General features: G+C 36.0%; 1 protein-coding gene across 6 annotated transcripts in view; it reads right to left on the minus strand.

Annotated features, from left to right (window-relative positions):
* The window catches only part of LOC149925532 (zinc finger protein rotund-like), a 395,345-nt gene that overhangs the window by 20,089 nt on the left and 354,518 nt on the right, over positions 1-20,738 (minus strand). For all 6 annotated transcript variants that reach the window (XR_016477085.1, XM_090161422.1, XM_090161416.1 and 3 more), the window contains exon 5: positions 10,303-10,525. Coding sequence is in view for 5 of the 6 variants with exons in the window: in XM_090161422.1 (XP_090017548.1) it covers positions 10,303-10,525 (223 nt within the window). In the remaining variant the exon portion in view is untranslated. The remainder of the gene's footprint in view (positions 1-10,302; positions 10,526-20,738) is intronic.

Raw genomic sequence — 20,738 nt, forward strand, 5'->3', positions numbered from 1 at the left:
CAAGCGACTTTTAAAGCCATTAATTCAGGTGGCCGGGTTACAATGCGTAGGAGGGTGGCGGCAAGCCCTGCATGCCACTCAAATTTTAAATTTTTTTATAGGAAAACTAGAATTATATTTCTAAAAATATAGGAATTTATTGGATTCTATTTCTAAAAATATAGGAATTTATAGGATTATATTTCTAAAAACATAGGAATTTATAGGATTATATTTCTAAAAATATAGGAATTTATAAGATTATATTTCTAAAAATATAGGAATTTATAGGATTATATTTCTAAAAATATAGGAATTTATAGGATTATATTTATAAAAATATAGGAATTTATAGGACTATTTTTTCAAAATTATAGGATTTTATAGGACAATATATGATATCTCATTTACTAACTTAATGCATTCAAAAGCAAAATTTATATTTTATGAAATAAATCTTTGATCTTCACTTAAAAAATATAAACTATTTTACCATTTTATCCCAAAAATATACTAGTACAATAACAAAAGCATATACTACAATGAATTTGTATAGAAATTTATCCTATAGCTAAATCTAGCAATTTCACTGAGCCGTGGGATTTTAAATGGGAAAAATATCAAAATTATAGAACATTTTGCTAAAAATATAGATTGTTATAGGACATTTTTGAAAATATAGGATGTTATAGGACATTTTTGAAAAGGTAGGATATAGGAGCTTTTTTGAAAATATAGGATGTTATAGGGCATTTTTGAAAATATAGGATGTTATAGGACATTTTTGAAAATATAGGATGTTATAGGACATTTTTGAAAATATAGCATGTTATAGGTAATTTTTTAAAATATAGGATGTTATAGGGCATTTTGGAAAAAATAGGATGTTATAGGACATTTTTTAAAATATAGGATGTTATAGGACATTTTTGAAAATATAGGATGTTTTATGATATTTTGAAAAATATAGGATGTTAAAGGTAATTTTTGAAAATATAGTATGTTATAGGACATTTTGGAAAATATAGGATGTTATAGGACATTTTGGAAAATATAGGATGTTATGGGACATTTTTGAAAATATAGGATGTTATAGGACATTTTGGAAAATATATGATTTTATAGGAATTATAGGACCTCTGGGGGCCCCTGCTTTATTCGTACATAATAAAATTGGTGGCGCAAACCCACAGGCTCCAATACAAACAAAATGTCAAAAAACAGTTTCAAACAATAGATCACACAAACGCCAAAAATTACCCCCCGTCTCCGGCTGCAAAAATCTGTCTAAATTAGTGACGGGACCAAATGACGCCATCGGGACTATTAAGAAGAAAAAAAATGACACAAACGCGGTATCGCGTGTAGAAACTGTACCGCAACCATTGATGGAATAACAATAAAAAATATCGCTAAAAATGCATTAAGAAAAGCCATTGTATTACGGGAGGGGGAGGCTTTATATCGGGAAAACGAAAAGGTGGTATACCTGTGGGGGACCGAATACCCCCCCCCCCTTTTGATCGTAAATATAAAAAGAAATTAGAGAGATTCGGTGTTGAAAAGAATTGGCAAATTCGAGATACAGGTTTTCTCTGGCGTATTAAAAAAAATGCAATAATTTCCACTTTTTTTGGTCCATAGATTCCCCGTCCGTTGAGGCCGACTAGTTCTACGGGACGTCCCTGAGAAAAAGAGTGTACGCTTTTAGATCAAAAAAATCTTCGCCTTTGAACAATGCGCGTCGGGAAAACTTCCCACAGTCTCTCCCGGGTCGGTGGAAACTTCGAGCGGGACGACTTATACGGTACGTTATCTCGCCGTTAGAAATTACGGAGTTTCGCAGTACCCCCGGGATTCTCCATTTTCCCATTGATATACCGGAATTTTATACCTACAGCGGGGATGTTTGCATGGACGAGTACGGCGGTGTTTGCCGACCACCTTCCGATCCGGGGATTATAAATAGCGTCGAAGGAGGCACCCCATCAGGCACCCCGAAAAAGTACAATACTTTGGGGTGACCAGAAACGACCTTTTTCAACTTCAAGTTTGGGCGAGGTGTTTTGGAGTTGCGTTAATTTATCCCGCTTCTGGCTACTAGATATACCATTTGATTGGGGTATCTTAATAATAATCAGCTAGGCTAAAAGTGGATGATTCTATAACAGGGTTCGTACGAAATTTTCGGATTTAAATTGCCTGGCATTTTCAGGTTTTCACTGACCAAATTTCCAAATTGTCCTTGACCATTTTTTTGGACAATATATGAATGGTACGCGGTAAAATCTTTCAATAATTTATTTGCCCGATTTGTTTGGAGTCATTTTCAAATTATCTTACTTTTTTGGACCATTTTCAAATTCCCTGGATTTTCCCTGACGTTTTGGAATCATTTTCAAATTTCCTGACTTTTCGAAATCATTCTCAAATTCCCTGACCTTTTGGAATCATTCCCTTTGGAATTATTTTCAAATTCCCTGACTTTTCGGAATCATTTTAAAATTCCCTGTACTTTTGGAATCATTTTTCAATTCCCTAACTTTTCCAGAAATTCCAGGTCGAACCCTGTATAACCGTCATCTATTGTAGGTAATGCTTATAAAAGAGGGATTCAATGTTGGCCAAGAACATTCTTTATTCGTATAAGCCATTTTTCACTCTGGTTTGCAATTCGGTGCGACCAGCACACCACGCGGATAATTTCTATTATATATAATTTTGGGTCACTAAACGGTTCTCGATTTACAGGCCGACTATTGTGTTCTAAAGTGTAAACGGATTAAACGAGTTGTCGCTATTTTTGTAGCTGTTGGCTCGATCTCGTGGCATGCAGGGCTTGCCACCACCCTCCTACGCATTGTAACCCGGCCACCTGAATTAATGGCTTCAAAAGTCGCTTGATGACTTAGGCCTAAGGTGGTGCCTTGGGTATTAGCCTAGCTGATTATTATTATTATTATTATTATTATTATTATTAATTATAATATTCTGAAAGGAAACTACTTGGCATTTTTATGATAAAAATAGTTAAAATAGTTGCGATATAGTTTTCGACTTTGATTTATGATAAAAATAGTTAAAATAGTTGCGATATAGTTTTCGACTTTGATTTATGATAAAAATAGTTAAAATAGTTGCGATATAGTTTTCAACTTGGCTTTATGCTAAAAACAGTTAAAATAGTTACGATATAGCTTTCGACTTTGCTTTTCTATGCTAAAATAAGTTAAAATAGTTGCGATATAGTTTTCGACTTGGCTTTTCTATGCTAAAAATAGTTAAAATAGTTAAATCAATCTATTCCTTTTTTATGATATTATTAAATTGTTGTACAAACAGGAGAATAAATTCGAAGCTTATTTCGAATACCTAACTATATAATTCAGATTTAATGAGTGTTAAACGTAATTATAACGATAAAATCATTGTGCGCGTTCCAATGTGCAGGCTTAATAATAACCAGCTAGGCTAATATAGCCAAGGCACCACCTTAGGCCTAAGTCATTAAGCTTCTTAATAATTTGTATTAATGACATAATGTTTCGCGAAAAGTATATAACATACCCTTGAATACAAGTATTCATTTCGCAATGTTGCTTATGTCATTGGTTATTTTATAACCAAAAAAATAAGGACACAAAATTAGAAAATAAGGACACAAAATTAGAAAATAAGGACACAAAATTAGAAAATAAGGACACAAAATTAGAAAATAAGGACACAAAATTAGAAAATAAGGACACAAAATTAGAAAATAAGGACACAAAATTAGAAAATAAGGACACAAAATTAGAAAATAAGGACACAAAATTAGTAAATAAGGACACAAAATTAGAAAATAAGGACACAAAATTAGAAAATAAGGACACAAAATTAGAAAATAAGGACACAAAATTAGAAAATAAAACTTTCGAAGCGACGTCTCAAAATGCGAAAAGTGCAACAAGAGAGGAGAGAACTTACCCGCGTCTAGGGCCCCCAAAAAAAAGGGCCCCATTGAAAGAGCCGACAACAAGAAGCGTCCAAATACATATAAACGTCTTTGGCGGACACCTCAAAGAAGTATCTCTCTTTTGGCGTAGTATCATTGTTACGATTGTGATTCCTATAGGTGGCGCGTAAAAAGAAGCCTTCTTTGGCCGCGTCCGTTACGCGACAACGGATCGAGAGGCCCAAGAAGGGGGCCCCGAATAAAGCGTCGCCTTATTTACCACGCGCGGACCATTCATCAAACGGGACTCTCATTTTTTGACGTCTCGATGATGCATGCGACAGCGGGACACAAAAGGGAGGAGGGGGTCAAAGGTTGCACCAAAAAGGTGTCGTCCCGGGGCTGGGAAGGACCATCGAGGCCCGCTCCCGAAGTTACGCGCACCCGGTTTGTTTTAAATACGCGGCGACCACGCGGGGAGAATCAGGTGTCAAGGTATACTCGACGGTCCCGCGAAGCAAAAGTATTCATTTTTGACCCAGAAGTTTTAGTAATTTAAAAAATATATAGCAAATTATATAATATAATATAACATAATTTCATATAATATAATACATAACATCATGTATTATATTATATAATATAATATATATATAATATATATTTACGTACATATATAAAATAAAATTTAAAATATATATATATATATATATATATATATATAATTTATATACGTACATATATAAAATAAAATATAATATATATATAATATATATACGTACATATAAAAAATAAAATTATCTACTTCATGATAAAATTTTATTTTATTTTATAGCTATTTTTAACCAAGGTAGAAATTTTAATTTTAATTTTAATATATATATATATATATATATATATATATATATATATATATACTTACACTTTAAATATTTTCCATATTATTCGTTCCCCTATTTTACACTAACTACACTACAACGTAATTTGTCATTAAAGTTTCTGCGTATTTGTAAAGTTTGTTGTTACACTTTTTACTCTTACTTGTTATAGGGGCAATCGGTGTAACTGAATTGTAGTCTAATATATAAATTCGTCTGATGCTTCAAAATGGTTTCGCTAATTTAAGAAAATAACACTTTTAATATTTATTCGTCAGAGCATTTATATTATCTTCGGGAATATCTTTACTAGCTTTGAACTACACTAAATGCCCCAGAGAAACGAATTGCTTACGCCTAATAAAGCTAAATTTGCCTTTTCCCAGTTAACAAAAAGCCACGAAGCGACCGAACTGCTGGAGTTTAGTGTGCTAGTAAAGCTAAATTTGCCTTTTCCCAGTTTACATAAAAGCTACGAAGCGACCAACTGCTGGAGTTTAGTGTGCTAGTAAAGCTAAATTTGCCTTTTCCCAGTTTACATAAAAGCTGCGAAGCGAAAAACTGCTGGAGTTTAGTGTGCTAGTAAAGCTAAATTTGCCTTTTCCCAGTTAACAAAAAGCCACGAAGCGACCGAACTGCTGAAGTTTAGTGTGCTAGTAAAGCTAAATTTGCCTTTTCCCAGTTTACATAAAAGCTGCGAAGCGACCAACTGCTGGAGTTTAGTGTGCTAGTAAAGCTAAATTTGCCTTTTCCCAGTTAACAAAAAGCTACGAAGCGACCAACTGCTGGAGTTTAGTGTGCTAGTAAAGCTAAATTTGCCTTTTCCCAGTTTACATAAAAGCTGCGAAGCGAAAAACTGCTGGAGTTTAGTGTGCTAGTAAAGCTAAATTTGCCTTTTCCCAGTTAACAAAAAGCCACGAAGCGACCGAACTGCTGGAGTTTAGTGTGCTAGTAAAGCTAAATTTGCCTTTTCCCAGTTAACAAAAAGCTACGAAGCGACCAACTGCTGGAGTTTAGTGTGCTAGTAAAGCTAAATTTGCCTTTTCCCAGTTTACATAAAAGCTGCGAAGCGAAAAACTGCTGGAGTTTAGTGTGCTAGTAAAGCTAAATTTGCCTTTTCCCAGTTAACAAAAAGCCACGAAGCGACCGAACTGCTGGAGTTTAGTGTGCTAGTAAAGCTAAATTTGCCTTTTCCCAGTTTACATAAAAGCTGCGAAGCGACCAACTGCTGGAGTTTAGTGTGCTAGTAAAGCTAAATTTGCCTTTTCCCAGTTAACAAAAAGCTACGAAGCGACCAACTGCTGGAGTTTAGTATGCTAGTAAAGCTAAATTTGCCTTTTCCCAGTTTACATAAAAGCTGCGAAGCGAAAAACTGCTGGAGTTTAGTGTGCTAGTAAAGCTAAATTTGCCTTTTCCCAGTTTACATAAAAGCTGCGAAGCGACCAACTGCTGGAGTTTAGTGTGCTAGTAAAGCTAAATTTGCCTTTTCCCAGTTAACAAAAAGCTACGAAGCGACCAACTGCTGGAGTTTAGTGTGCTAGTAAAGCTAAATTTGCCTTTTCCCAGTTTACATAAAAGCTACGAAGCGAAAAACTGCTGGAGTTTAGTGTGCTAGTAAAGCTAAATTTGCCTTTTCCCAGTTTACATAAAAGCTACGAAGCGACCAACTGCTGGAATTTCGTGTGCTAAATTAGCCACAACACTAGTGGGTTTTACACACTTTTATTTAATAAGTGCGTGCGACGTACGCTCGATGACTACCTAATTTTTGGCATAGTCAGAGTGAAATCCTCCATTACCGACTTTTTAATTACAAAAATTGGCGTATTAATGAAAGGAAAATGACCGGCAGATAAAATTATTAAGGATTAAGTTTTAGTTTATGAAATAAGCGTTCTAAATTTTGTGAATAACCGATAATAGCAATTACAAGTGATTCGTGTACCCATAAAAATCAATAAAAATAGAATAATTTTGTGGGAGTTAAATATTCAATAGTCAAATAGATAGTATAGAATGCAGAACGGACAAAAAGGCTACTGGAAAAAATATATAACGATTAATAGAAAAACGACCTCCATTACGATTGAATATTCAATAAATAAAACCATTTTCTAAAACAAAAAAATTATCCATTTATTCCCGGGCCCCCCGCTCGTAAAAACCACTAAATGGAGGGAAAATAGAAAGTTAAAAAGTTTATTAACAATATTATTAAGGGGATTCGGGAAAGGGGTTAACAGATATCGAAAAGGAAGTAAATTATACCGCTTCCTACGATAACAACAATAAGGTGGAACACGCGGGCCCGGAAAAAAACCCGGCCTCTTAATGCTAATAGAAAAGCCCTCGCCGCTAATCGAGAACATGTTCGGCTACCTATATGCAAATCGAACTTCAATTACTTGGCCAAATTATTCTTCTATCGGCGCTTGTTTGTCGTTCTCCAAAAATGGAAAATAGAATCTTTCCCAGAGTTCTCTTCCCTCTTTAACCCGCCCCTTTTTTATCAATTGTTTTTCTTAGTTAATTATTATTTAACAATCACGAGAAAGATCTACATTTTGTAATTATAAGTTACATTCTAGCTACTATTTACGGTTAAATTTCATTGATGTCAGGGCAAGTAATAAAATATATTGACAAACATGTAATAGCTAAAATATTAATCCAGTTTTCTAATGACGTTATATTCTCAATAAATCAAAAAGTCGAGTAGCAAACGAATATCCACCGCGTATTGATCGTAGTAACTATGAACTATTTAGTCTATTTTGTATGACCCCTAAATTAGTATAAATTATATTTAACTTATTTAAGAATTTTATCTAATCACAGATTCAAATTGTGAAATTTACACATTATAAATTAATTTTTGCTACTAGATCCTTAAACAAATTTAAATTTTGAATATTTAAACTAAATATTGCGAACAATAACTGACTAATTTGCTAGATTGTGTAGTACGAATTTTTTAATTATATCTGTAATATGAGATAAATACAACAAATATTTCATTTCAGAAAAACGTTCTTCGATAAATATATTTGACTAAAAACTTAAGATATTTAATAAAGCTTTTGGAATTTTTATCAGCTGTAATGATATTTAAAGTTACATTTTATCCATTTGCTGTGTGGAAATTAACAACTCATGGTTTCGCAACTTCACAGAGCAGAATTGAACAAGATATTTAATGTAGCCGAATTTTATTTTTAAATTAGTAATAGAATTTGTCAAAATTTATATTAAAGATATTTAAGGTTAGGTTACTGAGCTACCGTTATAAAAATGATGCTATGTAATTAAAAATAAGTTTAAAAATAACGTAACTTTAATTTTACATTATTTTAACCGTTAGATTTTCTAATTCTTTATTTCATAAGGGGAAACTGATTCATTTCCCGTCTTAAAACCTTACGATATTTTAAAGTCAGGCGGTGAAACGTTGTAGTAGCGTAAGAACTAAACTTTTCCTATTTAATAATAGTATCTCTGATTTACAATTCAAAGTGCGTACAAAATTGTAGGGTATTCGGCAAAACTTAAAACCGAAGTGAAGGAGCGGTTGGTTTTTCATTTCAACTTCAATTTTATTCGAATAATTTCGGCGGGAATTACTGGGGAGGGTTTGCGCTCGAATTTCGTCCCTAGCAATCTACGTAAAGTGGAAGGGGCTAATTTTCCCCGCCTGTCATTTGCATGGTAATGAAAAAGGCTCCAATTTCTTCGCCGCGTCTTTTTTAATTCGGCTAGGTTTGTTTTTTCTAGTCCGACCGTAAAAAGACAGCGGAAGCTTCGTCCCCTCCCCATATCATACACTTTTTTTCGGGCGACATCTACGTCGTTGCCTCGCCAAACGCGCAACCTTAATATTGAAAGATAAAAAAAGGACTTAGGGGACGGTGTGGTTTCATATCTCTCAAGGAGCAATTTTTACGCGCATACGATTTCTGTCATTAAAGAATTTGCATATAAGTCCTACCCCCGCGGAAAAAAAACTATCAGGGGGACATCTCAGTAAGACATCTTTCCCCGATGGGGTTTTTTTGGGGTCCATCCTCCCAGTAGGGTTAGCCCAGAGCCCGCGTCAAATTTCGATGAAAAAAAACTGATCCATCGGGTTTCTAGCCTAATTAATGCTTCGGAGAAGAAAAAATTGTTGGTATAAAAAGTTTGAGGATGTCGCTCTCTTAGGTTGAACTTCTATTAAGGTTAATGGTGACAGGACGCCTTCCAAGGGTCTAAAGGTAGATATTGGGGTTACGCCGTGTTGGCTCGACGATTCTGGACGTCATTTCGTCAGGAACTGCGCGTTCCATCTTTTAACGGTATAATTATATTAATTAACACACGCGGAGTTAAATATTATAGAAAATTATTAAGGCAAATACTCGAAGGTATCAAATATGCCAAATGCCGAATCTATCTAATATTCAATGCCAGTTTCCATGGAAACGAAGCGAACGGTTTAAAATTTTAAAGTTATTTGACAAAGGGAAATTTCGTTACATCACGAGAATGCTTCCTCCGCGTTCAGATAGATGGCGCTACGGAATTCGTTACCAAAAAAAGCACTAGGGACTTGCTGAATTCAGGTTCCCATATTTACATTAACTACACTTTTTTTGGCATTTCAATATTGTGGCGCTACCTACGGCAGTTTGTATGAAGCAGATTAGAGAAACGCAATAAAAGAAAATTATATAATTCGCATTTATCTTTTCTGATAATAGATGGCGCGTTACTAATGAATAATTCTTACCAAGTACAAAAATAGGTTTATAATTACGTTTCATATAATTGTGTCAGTCTCTAAGTTATTAGATCTAACACCTCGTCGTCATAATAAGTCGTGGAACCGTGAACCCTTTTCGGTTATGACGTTGATTCTACGTCACACTAGCTTTTAGTAATTATTCGAAATAGCTGACCCTTCCGAAACATTATTATAGACTTACGGTACAACGCAGAGTTGCCACAATATTATCAGATTTCCCTGACCATTTTATAGAGATTTTCCATGAAACTTTTTTGTGATTTTCCCTGACCATGTTTTTGTGATTTACCATGACACTTCTTTAGAGATTTCCCCTGGCCATTTATAGTGATTTTCCCTGACCATTTTTTTTGTGATTTACCATGACACTTCTTTAGAGATTTTCCTTGACCATATTTTTGTGATTTACCATGACACTTCTTTAGAGATTTCCCCTGGCCATTTATAGTGATTTTCCCTGACCATTTTTTTTGTGATTTACCATGAGACTTCTTTAGAGATTTTCCCTGACCATTTATTGTGATTTACCCTGACCATTTTTTAGAGATTTTCCCTGACACTTTTTTAGAGATTTTCCCTGACACTTTTTTGTGATTTTCCCTGACCATTTATTTCGGTGAAATTTAGACAGTTTTTAACTTTATATTTTGACACTTGAAATCGCGAAAATGGTTTTGGTTTTCTCGGAGTGGTGGCAACCTCGTAAGGGAATAAGAGAAGGCGTGACTTACCCGTGTGTAGGCGAGTGTGTTGTTGCACATGGGAGAGCTGCTTGAATCGCCTGTCGCAGTAGGAGCATTTGTATGGCTTCTCGCCGGTGTGGATGCGAATGTGCTGCGTCAACTGGTGGTTGGACGAGAACGACTTGAGACACTGCTGGCACTGGTGGGGCTTGAGCTCGCCGCGGTGCATTTCGCGCGCGTGGTGCTGCATAGCAGACTTGTGCACGAAGATCTGAAAAATAAGAAGAACGTCAGAAAGTGTCGGTCGGGGACGAGAACGAGCGCGACAAAAGATCAAAATGAAAAAGGTCAAAAGGAGGAAAACTAACAAACGGGCGTGGGACATAAACACGCTATGTCGACGAAGAGAACGCTTAGGTTGTAGTCGGTGACGAAGCCTACAAACTGCATCGGAATGCGCTTCCACGGTGCTGTCAATATTCACCGAAGTACTTAAGCTAACTTCTGGACACCCGGACGACGTGACGAATTCGCGCACTTTCGGTTTCTCTTTACTTAAAACGCGGCTCTCGATGTCCGAATCGACGAACGAAGGTTGGCAATGTCCTTCCAAGGTTGTCGAACAATCGCGCCAAACAAGAGTCGTGGTCGCCTCGAAGGAGGAACAAAGGGTAATTTGGGGGCCCCGGTTGAGGGTCCGATATGGGTCAAGGCCACGGGCGGAGGAAAAGAGCGAGGGGGTGGACACTCGGCTTCAGAGGGTCCGGGCCGGCGCGACGACGGCGGTCAGCTTGGGCGGGGGGTCAGCGGCGATCAAGATTATGACGAGGATGATAAGACAAAAGTAGAAATACCTGAGATTCATGGGTCGAACCCCGTGTCTAGCGGCTGGAGGGAACGGAGGCCAGGGGCGCCACCGCCGTCTCCAGCGCATAGTCGCGCCGATTTCGGGGGCTAAAACCCTCGACCATCCGCGAACAAACGATCACTACGCTCTACTTTCGCGTAAGGAAACCCGCAACCGGGCAAAACGCTGACAACATTCGCGAGCGCGACCGTTTCGGAAGAAGTGTGGATGGCGAAAACCCGCTTCCCGGGGTAAGAGCCGCTCGACTCCAACCAACCCGGCCCGGGACCAGAAAGGGGTGTCTTCGGGGGGGCCGCGAAGGGGTAAAGAAAGGGAAACCCCCAAAACCGGAAAGGTCGGACATTTGAAAAACGAGCGCTACCGAACGCCATCCTCCGCTAGATGCTAAAAATGGAGATCTGCAAAAAAAGGGGTCGCATTTTTGACGAGGACAAAAGGGTTCCTAGGCGACCATCCATGGGAGTCTTTCCCGAAATAAAACGCGGAAAAACTTGAGAAACGGGAGAGAGAGAGCAACTTGATTTCGAGCCCCGTTCGAATTTTAAAAATATATATATCAAATATTAGCTTACATTTGCATCAAGTAGAAGCGATAAAATTTATCCAACCGAAATTTCAACTTACATTTATAAATTTAATTTTCTACAAATCTCGAAAGAGGATCATTTAAATCCCATTTTATGAAAAGCAAAACAATTCGATTTTTCTATTCGTGTCTAATAAGGTTTAGTCCATAATTTTGGTGATAAGCATTGTCAAGGTTCGTACGAAATTTTCAGAATTAAATTCCCTGACATTTCCAGGTTTTCCCTGACCATTTTTGTAGAATAAATGAATTTTTTGAGGTAAGATATTGAAAAATATTTATTATGTACAATTATTATGTACATCTTTCAAAATTTGTTTGCCCGATTTTTTTGGGGTCCTTTTAAAATTCCCTTACTTTTTTGGACCATTATCAAATTCCCTGACGTTTCCCTAACCTTTTGGAAACATTTGGAAAGTCCCTGACTTTTCCCTAACCTTTTGGAAACATTTGGAAATTCCCTGACTTTTCCCTGACCTTTTGGAAACATTTGGAAATTCCCTGACTTTTCCAAGTTTTCCAGATCGTGTACGAACCCTGATTGTAACCCGGCCACCTGTTTAAAGGCATTATAAGTCGCTAGATGACTTGGGCCTAAGGTGGTGCCTTGGGTATTAGCCTAGCTGATTATTATTATTATTATTATTATTATTATTCATATAGGTCGGTAATGCTAAACGGAATCCCATCAAATCACGTGCAAGTTTCGCTTTTAAAAGTATGGAAATCCAGATTCGAACGTAGACCCCGTCTATCGGATGCAAAAGTTCCAGATGAAAATTATATAAAAAGGGGGTCGAGGTCGAATGAAGGGGAAAAACCGCTGGTACGCGGGAGGAGGGAGAGCGCCGTAATATATACAACGAAAGAGTTATTCTTGGCATCGTAAGAGACGACCCGACCAACCACCTACGACCCGGAATGGGCCGAAACGGGAACAGACCGTACCCAACCTTTTCGGTACACGGAGGTACCGCGAGGTAAGGGCCGAGACTCTCGTGACGGAGCAGCTGGTTCAAAGACCGCCGGTTTCGAGTTGACGGTGGGACCTTCTTGGAATCCAGGGTCCCGGAAAGGGTGCCGAAGAAAAGAAAACGGCCGAAGAAGGGATTAAGGAGGAGGAGGAGGAGGGGGAGACCCAGGAACTGTCGACGTCACTTTCACCTCGCCGAGGGATGGGGGGGAGGGGGTCGTATATAGTTTGTGATCGAAAATAACCATTACATTCTTTATGGGGAAGCGATTCTCCGCCCCCTGTACAGATGGATGAAAACAGCCGGAACTCCCAGGGTTACGGCGCGGGAAACTAAGACCTGGATAGAGCGTCTTAAAGGGGCAGAGATTTACCTATAATATTTACACCATCGTCACGAAATGCAAAATGTTGTTTTACGCAATCAGAAATTTGACGAAAATGTGGCGTTTGTTAGGAGTGGCGTTTACCCCGTCTACTTACAAGGAGACGACCCGAGGTGTAACTCGCCGATTTAGTTCAAACTCGGGGGTTTGGTAGAGCTTCGTGTAACTTAAAATTCAATGGACAACCTTAAATGTTTTTGACAACACAAAATGGAAATTTTCCCATTGAATATAACATGGGAATCTGACCAATTTTAAGGGTACCCCCCCCCCCTTTTTCATAATTTTGTTATTTATATTTTCTATTTTAAGTAACTTCAAAAATTAAAATTTTTTACAGGGGGTAACCCTTAAAATTGGTCATATTCCCATGTTATTTTCAATGGGAAAATTTCCATTTTGTGTTGTCAAAAGCATTTTTGGTTGCCATGGCAAAACGGTTGCCCATTGAATTATTTCCCATTAGGATTTTTCAAGTTACACGAAGGTCTACCAAACCCCGAGTTTGAACAAAATCGGCGCGTTACACCTCGGGTCGTCTCCTTGTTAGACGAGTACCGGTTTGTCATAACACAGGTTTTCACGATACGAATAACCCGTCAACACCTGCGAAATTCGTCGTTAAGAATACGAAATTTACGTTCACTTTCCACGAGTTTACAGAACCGAAAAATATAGAAGATCTGAGCGTTTTAAGTTGACAATTTTTATCGGGGATTTTTTAATCAAATACTTGACTACGAAAATTCCCCTCACCCTTTTAACTTTCATATCTACCGTTTTGTTACGCGGAAATTCGTAGTTAATGTAGTTAATGTAGCAGCCCGGTTTTGGTCCTAAGAACAAATTTTAAGCTTAAGGCAAGACTTTAATAGAATAGGTAGAATATTTTGATACCAGAAATAGTTAGCAGGGTTGCCACAAAATTTTCAGATTCAAATTCCCTGACTATTCTCTGTTTTGACTGACCATTTTAACAGATTTTCCCTGACTTATTAAGGCCAAAATTTTTCTTTTATATTTTACTTTTATCAGAAGTTAATAAATTTGAATGAACTTATATTTCAGTAAAAAGGTTATTGTAATGTTGAAGAAAATAGCCAAACATTCAAGGAAATAAATGATAATCGTGGAATTTGTCATAGATCTAGAGTTATATTACCTTCAAAAAGTGCCAAGATAAAATTGAATTCCCTGACTTTTCCCTGAATTTTTACCAATTCTTAAAATTCCCTGACTTTTTAGGTCCATTTTTAAATTCCCTGACTTCTCCCTGTTTTCCCTGACGTGTGGCAACCCTGTTACGCTGGTACGTACGTTGCATAAATAATTATTATAGTATATATAACTATATAAAATACATATTTTTATTAATTCTAAACGAAGTATTTAACTAGGTCAGTGACATTTCCCGGAAAATTACCAAGGTCTTTTTACGGGAAAACTTTCCGTAATTTCCCTAAAAAAAGGTTTTTATTCCATGATTAGCCTAAAATTGTTCGCAAATTTTAATTTCGCGGAATATTCGAATACAAAAGTAAAACTTAACCTTTAGACTAGTCTAGAACAAAAACCCTTAAAAAGTTATATGTTTCAATTTTTTATTTTTCCGTTTTTACCGGAAATGTTTCCGAAAAATTAACAACTAATTTAAAGCACTTAATTTCTAATCATCGAATTGACACCCACCGAGTTTATTTAGAATTGGACGTTAAGTCTACGGACTGGGCCCCTAAAATGGAACCAAAATTAATTACTCGTTTAAAAAAGGCTTCACACGCAAGCGTAATAAAATTATAAAATTATCATTAAATTGAGTGTTTAATGGGGAAGAATACAGTAAAAGCCTCTTTTTCGTTCAAGCTGAACGTTTCTGTTTTAACAATTACTTAATTGAATTGCATTTTTCTTATTAGGCCGAACCTTCCTCTAGTGCTTAAAATAATTTTGATAATTCTAATATTAATAGTTAAGGAGATATAAGGTCCTAACTAAAGGGTAGTTTGGGCACTTGCCCAACTTGTTTAGCTCCGGGGGTCCAAATTAAAACGTAATAACTTAATTACTTTTAAATTTAAAATTGGCAAAATTATTATAGTCACTAAACAAGAGGCTGTTCTACACTTAAATATTAATTTTATAAGTTAAAATACAAAATTAAACGGTTCAGCATGAAATAGCGCGAAAGTAGACAATGGTCACTGTAGATGGGGCTAATTTTGACATGATTAAATGATCTAAATTTGTAAAATAATTTAGCGAAGAGTATATGAAATATTTGTTACATCCAATGGTTCGATTGAAAAAAGTCATATATCTCGGGCAAAATCTCTATCATCGCGTTAGGCTTTAAAATTGGACTTAATCGGCGTCATAACAACAATTCAAATCAAAAAAGTCCAGCAACGTGTCCGGACTACCAAAAAAATGATTTCGATTTTCCCCGTCGATGGCCTCTCCGCAACCCTCTTCGGCGGTCCACCTTGCGCGCCACTCGAGTCGGGGAGCGAGTGTCGGAGAAGAAAGTGCCACGAGTAGATCGTTTAACGGTGTTCCTAAAGAGAGCGACCGACCACGAACGTGAACCGCCTACCAAACGGATTCCACGGGCCATAAATAAACAAAACGGCCCAAAGAAGAAAATTGAACGACCTTAATATGGAAAAGTTAGGAAGGGGGCCCGCAAAGAGACAGATCGCTCGAGCTGGTTTCTATACGATTAGTTTCTATTAAAAATAGTCGAAACGGCCTCCTAAAGTCGAGCTCATTTCCAAACGCGCGTGCTTACAGACCAATTATCGGACTTTTTTCCCAAGACATTTCTTAAGCCTATTTAAAGACTCCCAGCGATTTTTTTTTTAAATATAGGAAATTATAGGAACATTTTTAGCTAAAAATAGGAATTCATAGGAACATTTTTAGCTAAAAATAGGAATTCATAGGAACATTTTTAGCTAAAAATAGGAATTCATAGCAACATTTTTAGCTAAAAATAGGAATTCATAGCAACATTTTTAGCTAAAAATAGGAATTCATAGGAACATTTTTAGCTAAAAATAGGAATTCATAGGAACATTTTTAGCTAAAAATAGGAATTCATAGGAACATTTTTAGCTAAAAATAGGAATTCATAGGAACATTTTTAGCTAAAAATAGGAATTCATAGGAACATTTTTAGCTAAAAATAGGAATTCATAGGAACATTTTTAGCTAAAAATAGGAATTCATAGGAACATTTTTAGCTAAAAATAGGAATTCATAGGAACATTTTTAGCTAAAAATAGGAATTCATAGGAACATTTTTAGCTAAAAATAGGAATTCATAGGAACATTTTTAGCTAAAAATAGGAATTCATAGGAACATTTTTAGCTAAAAATAGGAATTCATAGGAACATTTTTAGCTAAAAATAGGAATTCATAGGAACAATTTTAAAATATAGGAAATTATAGGAGTATATTGAAATCATAGAAATTTATAGGAACTCTGGGAGCCCAACCGTTGATGTTTTCTGGAGTACCGGACCTAAGCCAGAGCTAAGCTCCATTTAGAAGGCAAATTTTTCCCAAACGTTAAAACTGTTTTATAATACATTATTTTTAAAATTATAAAAATTTCTGGATATAGCTATAGAAAACTAGAAAATTTCGAAAAAATAGGAAATTATAGGAACAATTTTGAGAAAATTAGGAAATTATAGGAGCATATTGAGATAATAGGAATTTATAGGAATTATAGGAACTCTGGGAGCCCTAAACTCGGCCGTTTTAAAGCCGCAAATATCCGTTTTTTTAAGCATTTACTACTTAGCGTTAGGTTTACGTAATGACTTCAAAACGGCAGACATTCTACACGTATAATCAAAAGTAAATGAACCGAAGTTATCAAACTACTATATTGGCCATGTTGGATAAGTTTTCCTTATGGAATTATAGTTTAAAGCATCCTTTAAAATTTTACTCGCTAGTGGATATCGAGCCTAAGTTTCACTATCGCCACCTACCGTCTCTCGGTGACAACAGCTAAGCACCATACTGATGGTAACCATTGTTAGGCTTAAGTTGCATTTCAATGGATAAAATCAGAAGCAAATGAACCGAAGTTATCAGACTGCTATACTCCTCATGTTGGAGGCGTTTTCCTTATGAAGTTACATTTTGACTTCGAATTTTAAATTTTGCGCGCTCCTAGGCCGAAAATTTTGTTTTTGTTTTTATGAAACCATTTTTGATACATAGAAATAGCTAAACCCACAATTCCCAAGTGCAATTTATCGCGTCAAAAGACGGGGATGGAAATTAGCTTTTATTTGACTAGATTTTCTCATCATTTTCATAAGAAAAACGTCCTCCGAATCTGAGCGCTATTTCGGTAACGTTGGTTCGTTTACTTCCAGATGGTATAATATATTGTTTGCAAATTTAAATAAAGCTGAATTTTCGCCTCATTTTTTCGAATCTAAAAGTAAAACTAAACCTTTAGACTAGTTTAAACTGATTAACAATGTAACACTATTAAGGTTTTGAAGTATGTTTACTGATATTACAGGGTTCGCACAAAATTTCCGGAATTATATTCCTTGACATTTCCAGGTTTTCCCTGACCAAATTGACAAATTTCCCAGACCGTTTTTGTAGAATAGACGAATGGTTTGGGGTAAAATCTTGAAAAATATTTATTATGTATTTTTAATACATCTTTCAAATATTTATTATGTATTTTTAATAAATCTTTCAAATATTTATGTATTTTTAATACATCTTTCAAATATTTATGTATTTTTAATACATCTTTCAAATATGTATTATGTATTTTTAATAAATCTTTCAAATATTTATGTAATTTTAATACATCTTTCAAATATTTATGTATTTTTAATACATCTTTCAAATATGTATTATGTATTTTTAATAAATCTTTCAAATATTTATGTATTTTTAATACATCTTTCAAATATTTATGTATTTTTAATACATCTTTCAAATATTTATTATATATTTTTAATAAATCTTTCAAATATTTATGTATTTTTAATACATCTTTCAAATATTTATGTATTTTTAATACATCTTTCAAATATTTATTATATATTTTTAATAAATCTTTCAAAAATGTATTGGACTGATTTTTTAGGGGTCATTTTAAAATTCCCTGACTTTTCCCTGACCTTTTGGAATCATTTTAAAATTCCCTGACTTTTCCCTGACCTTTTGGAATCATTTTAAAATTCCCTGACTTTTCCCTGACCTTTTGGAATCATTTTAAAATTCCCTGACTTTTCCCTGACCTTTTGGAATCATTTTAAAATTCCCTGACGTTTTGAAATAATTTTAAAATTCCCTGACCTTTTGAAATAATTTTAAAATTCCCTCATCTTTTGGAATCATTTTAAAATTCCCTGATCTTTTGGAATAATTTTCAAATTCCCTGACTTTTCAAAGTTTTCCAGGTTTCCCAGGTCGCGTACGAACCCTGGTATTAGAGAGTGTTTGACCTCCTTATAAAATCGCACCCAACCAGGCCCACGATTCCGTTCATTACAAACTTAGCCCTCGTTCGCTTTGGGGCACGGGTGGAAAAAAAATGTTGGTCCGTGACTGACCACGGTCCGAGGGAAGTTGCTTGACCACCTATTCCCCCTCCGTTCTCGCTACTATAAGGCCACCAATAGGAAGAATTACCTGGAACCTTCCTCCCATAAAGGTCAGTCATTCGTTTATTTCATTAGTACAGGTTAGAAGTTCTACAAAAAGCTTATATTTTACGACAACAGAATACACTGTTTAGAATTCGACGTGGAGTCTACGCACTGAGCCCCTAAAACGTAACAAAAATTAATTACTCGTTTAAAAAAGGCTTCATACGCAGGCGTAATAAAATTATAAGGGCTTTAATGTATATTTAGATGGCAATGCGCTGCAATTTCGTTATGAGGAAATTCACTAAATAGCTCTTTATATAAAATACGAGAGGTCACGTGATTACGTTAGATTCATCGTGCAGTTAAAGTTATAGAGAGCGCGCGCATATTTTTTGTTTTTGTCGAGCTCGCGCGAAAACGCACGAGACCAAATGGCCAAATTTTCTCTGACCATTTTTGTAGAATAAACGAATGGTTTGAGGTAAAATTTTGAATAGTATTTATTATGTATTTTTAATACCTAATTTACATGCCTGATTTTTTTGGAATCATTTTCAAATTGCCTGACATTTACTTGACCTTATGGAATCATTTTCAAATTCCCTGACTTTTCCTTGACCCTTTGCAATCATTTTCAAATTCCCTGACTTTTCCTTGAACCTTTGGAATCATTTTCAAATTCCCTGACATTTACTTGACCTTATGGAATCATTTTCAAATTCCCTGACTTTTCCTTGACCCTTTGCAATCATTTTCAAATTCCCTGACTTTTCCTTGAACCTTTGGAATCATTTTCAAACTGCCTGACTTTTCCCTGACCTTTTGGGGTAATTTTCAAATTCCCTGACTGTTCCAGGTTTTCCAGGTCATGTGCGTACCCTGTTAGATACCAGTTTTACAAATTGTCAGAGCACCTAGATGGTCTGTTAAAGAAATTGTCAGAGCACCTAGATCAGGGTTCTGAACATCAACGCGAACGAATATTAGATTTGCATAGTACACGAATGACAAGAATGAGCTTGAAATGAGACATAAATTTCTGTGAAAAACACAGGAAATGAAATAATCATTTTAAAGACATTATCGCCGCATGATGATCCGCACACGACAAAGGGCGTGTCAGTCTTTCTTTATCCGCGACAGTAGTCGTCAACACAATAAGAGAGTCGACACTATAGATTAGCCTAATTACCCTCACGGAAAATGGAGCCGCGAAAGCTACTCTCTACAAATCAATGAGTTTCCAAGTACCAACTTAAGACTGTGACTGGAACAAATGTTACAAATCTGCTCGCGTCATTAAGGAGGGAAAATGAAGTCTTTTTCAAAATGATCCCGTCTACGCTAGAAAGAAGCTACCAGACCCCCCATTTAAACCGTTTATACAAAGCGAATTTAGTATAAGTAAAACTTGACTAAAATACAATTAAAGTGTCTCCTCCCACCACCCCGGTGTACTCGCGGGGTGGAAATGGTGCCGGGCGGCAATGGTCCACCATGCGTAACGTTATATTTAAAATACACGACCCGCCACCAATCCAATTCGCCGGTTCCGAAAGCACCCAAGTTATTTCCATGGCGCGATGATCATTAACCAATCGGAAAACCTAACAAGTAAGGGGGCTGAAAAAAATTTCAACCACTCCGTTCCTAAGTAATAAATATGACAAAAGGTGGGTTTCATTAAAAACTTTTCGGTTTAGTCATTTTACAATGGAAATACGAAGGAGTGTTAAAGGTTTTTAAAAGTCGAGTTCCCAAATCGACTAAAGGAGGAGAGATTTAATGACCGTATGAAAAGAAATACATTTTTAATGATATTTCGGAGACTGGCGCTTTGAACACGCCGAACGTCTATTGGTTTAGTTATTTAAAGTGCCTATACAATATCGAAATTCAAGCGGTTTTTTTTTTAATATTTACTCAGACGCTAGGAATGGGCCAAATTGGCACGCCAACGTTTGGATTTATTTGAAATGACTCACATTTAAAAAAATAAAAAGTGGAATCATGGCTAGTTATTGTATAGTA

The sequence above is a fragment of the Leiobunum rupestre genome, chromosome 10 (genome assembly GCF_980474605.1).
Source record: "Leiobunum rupestre chromosome 10, qqLeiRupe1.1.hap1, whole genome shotgun sequence".
Lineage (NCBI taxonomy): Eukaryota > Metazoa > Arthropoda > Arachnida > Opiliones > Sclerosomatidae > Leiobunum > Leiobunum rupestre.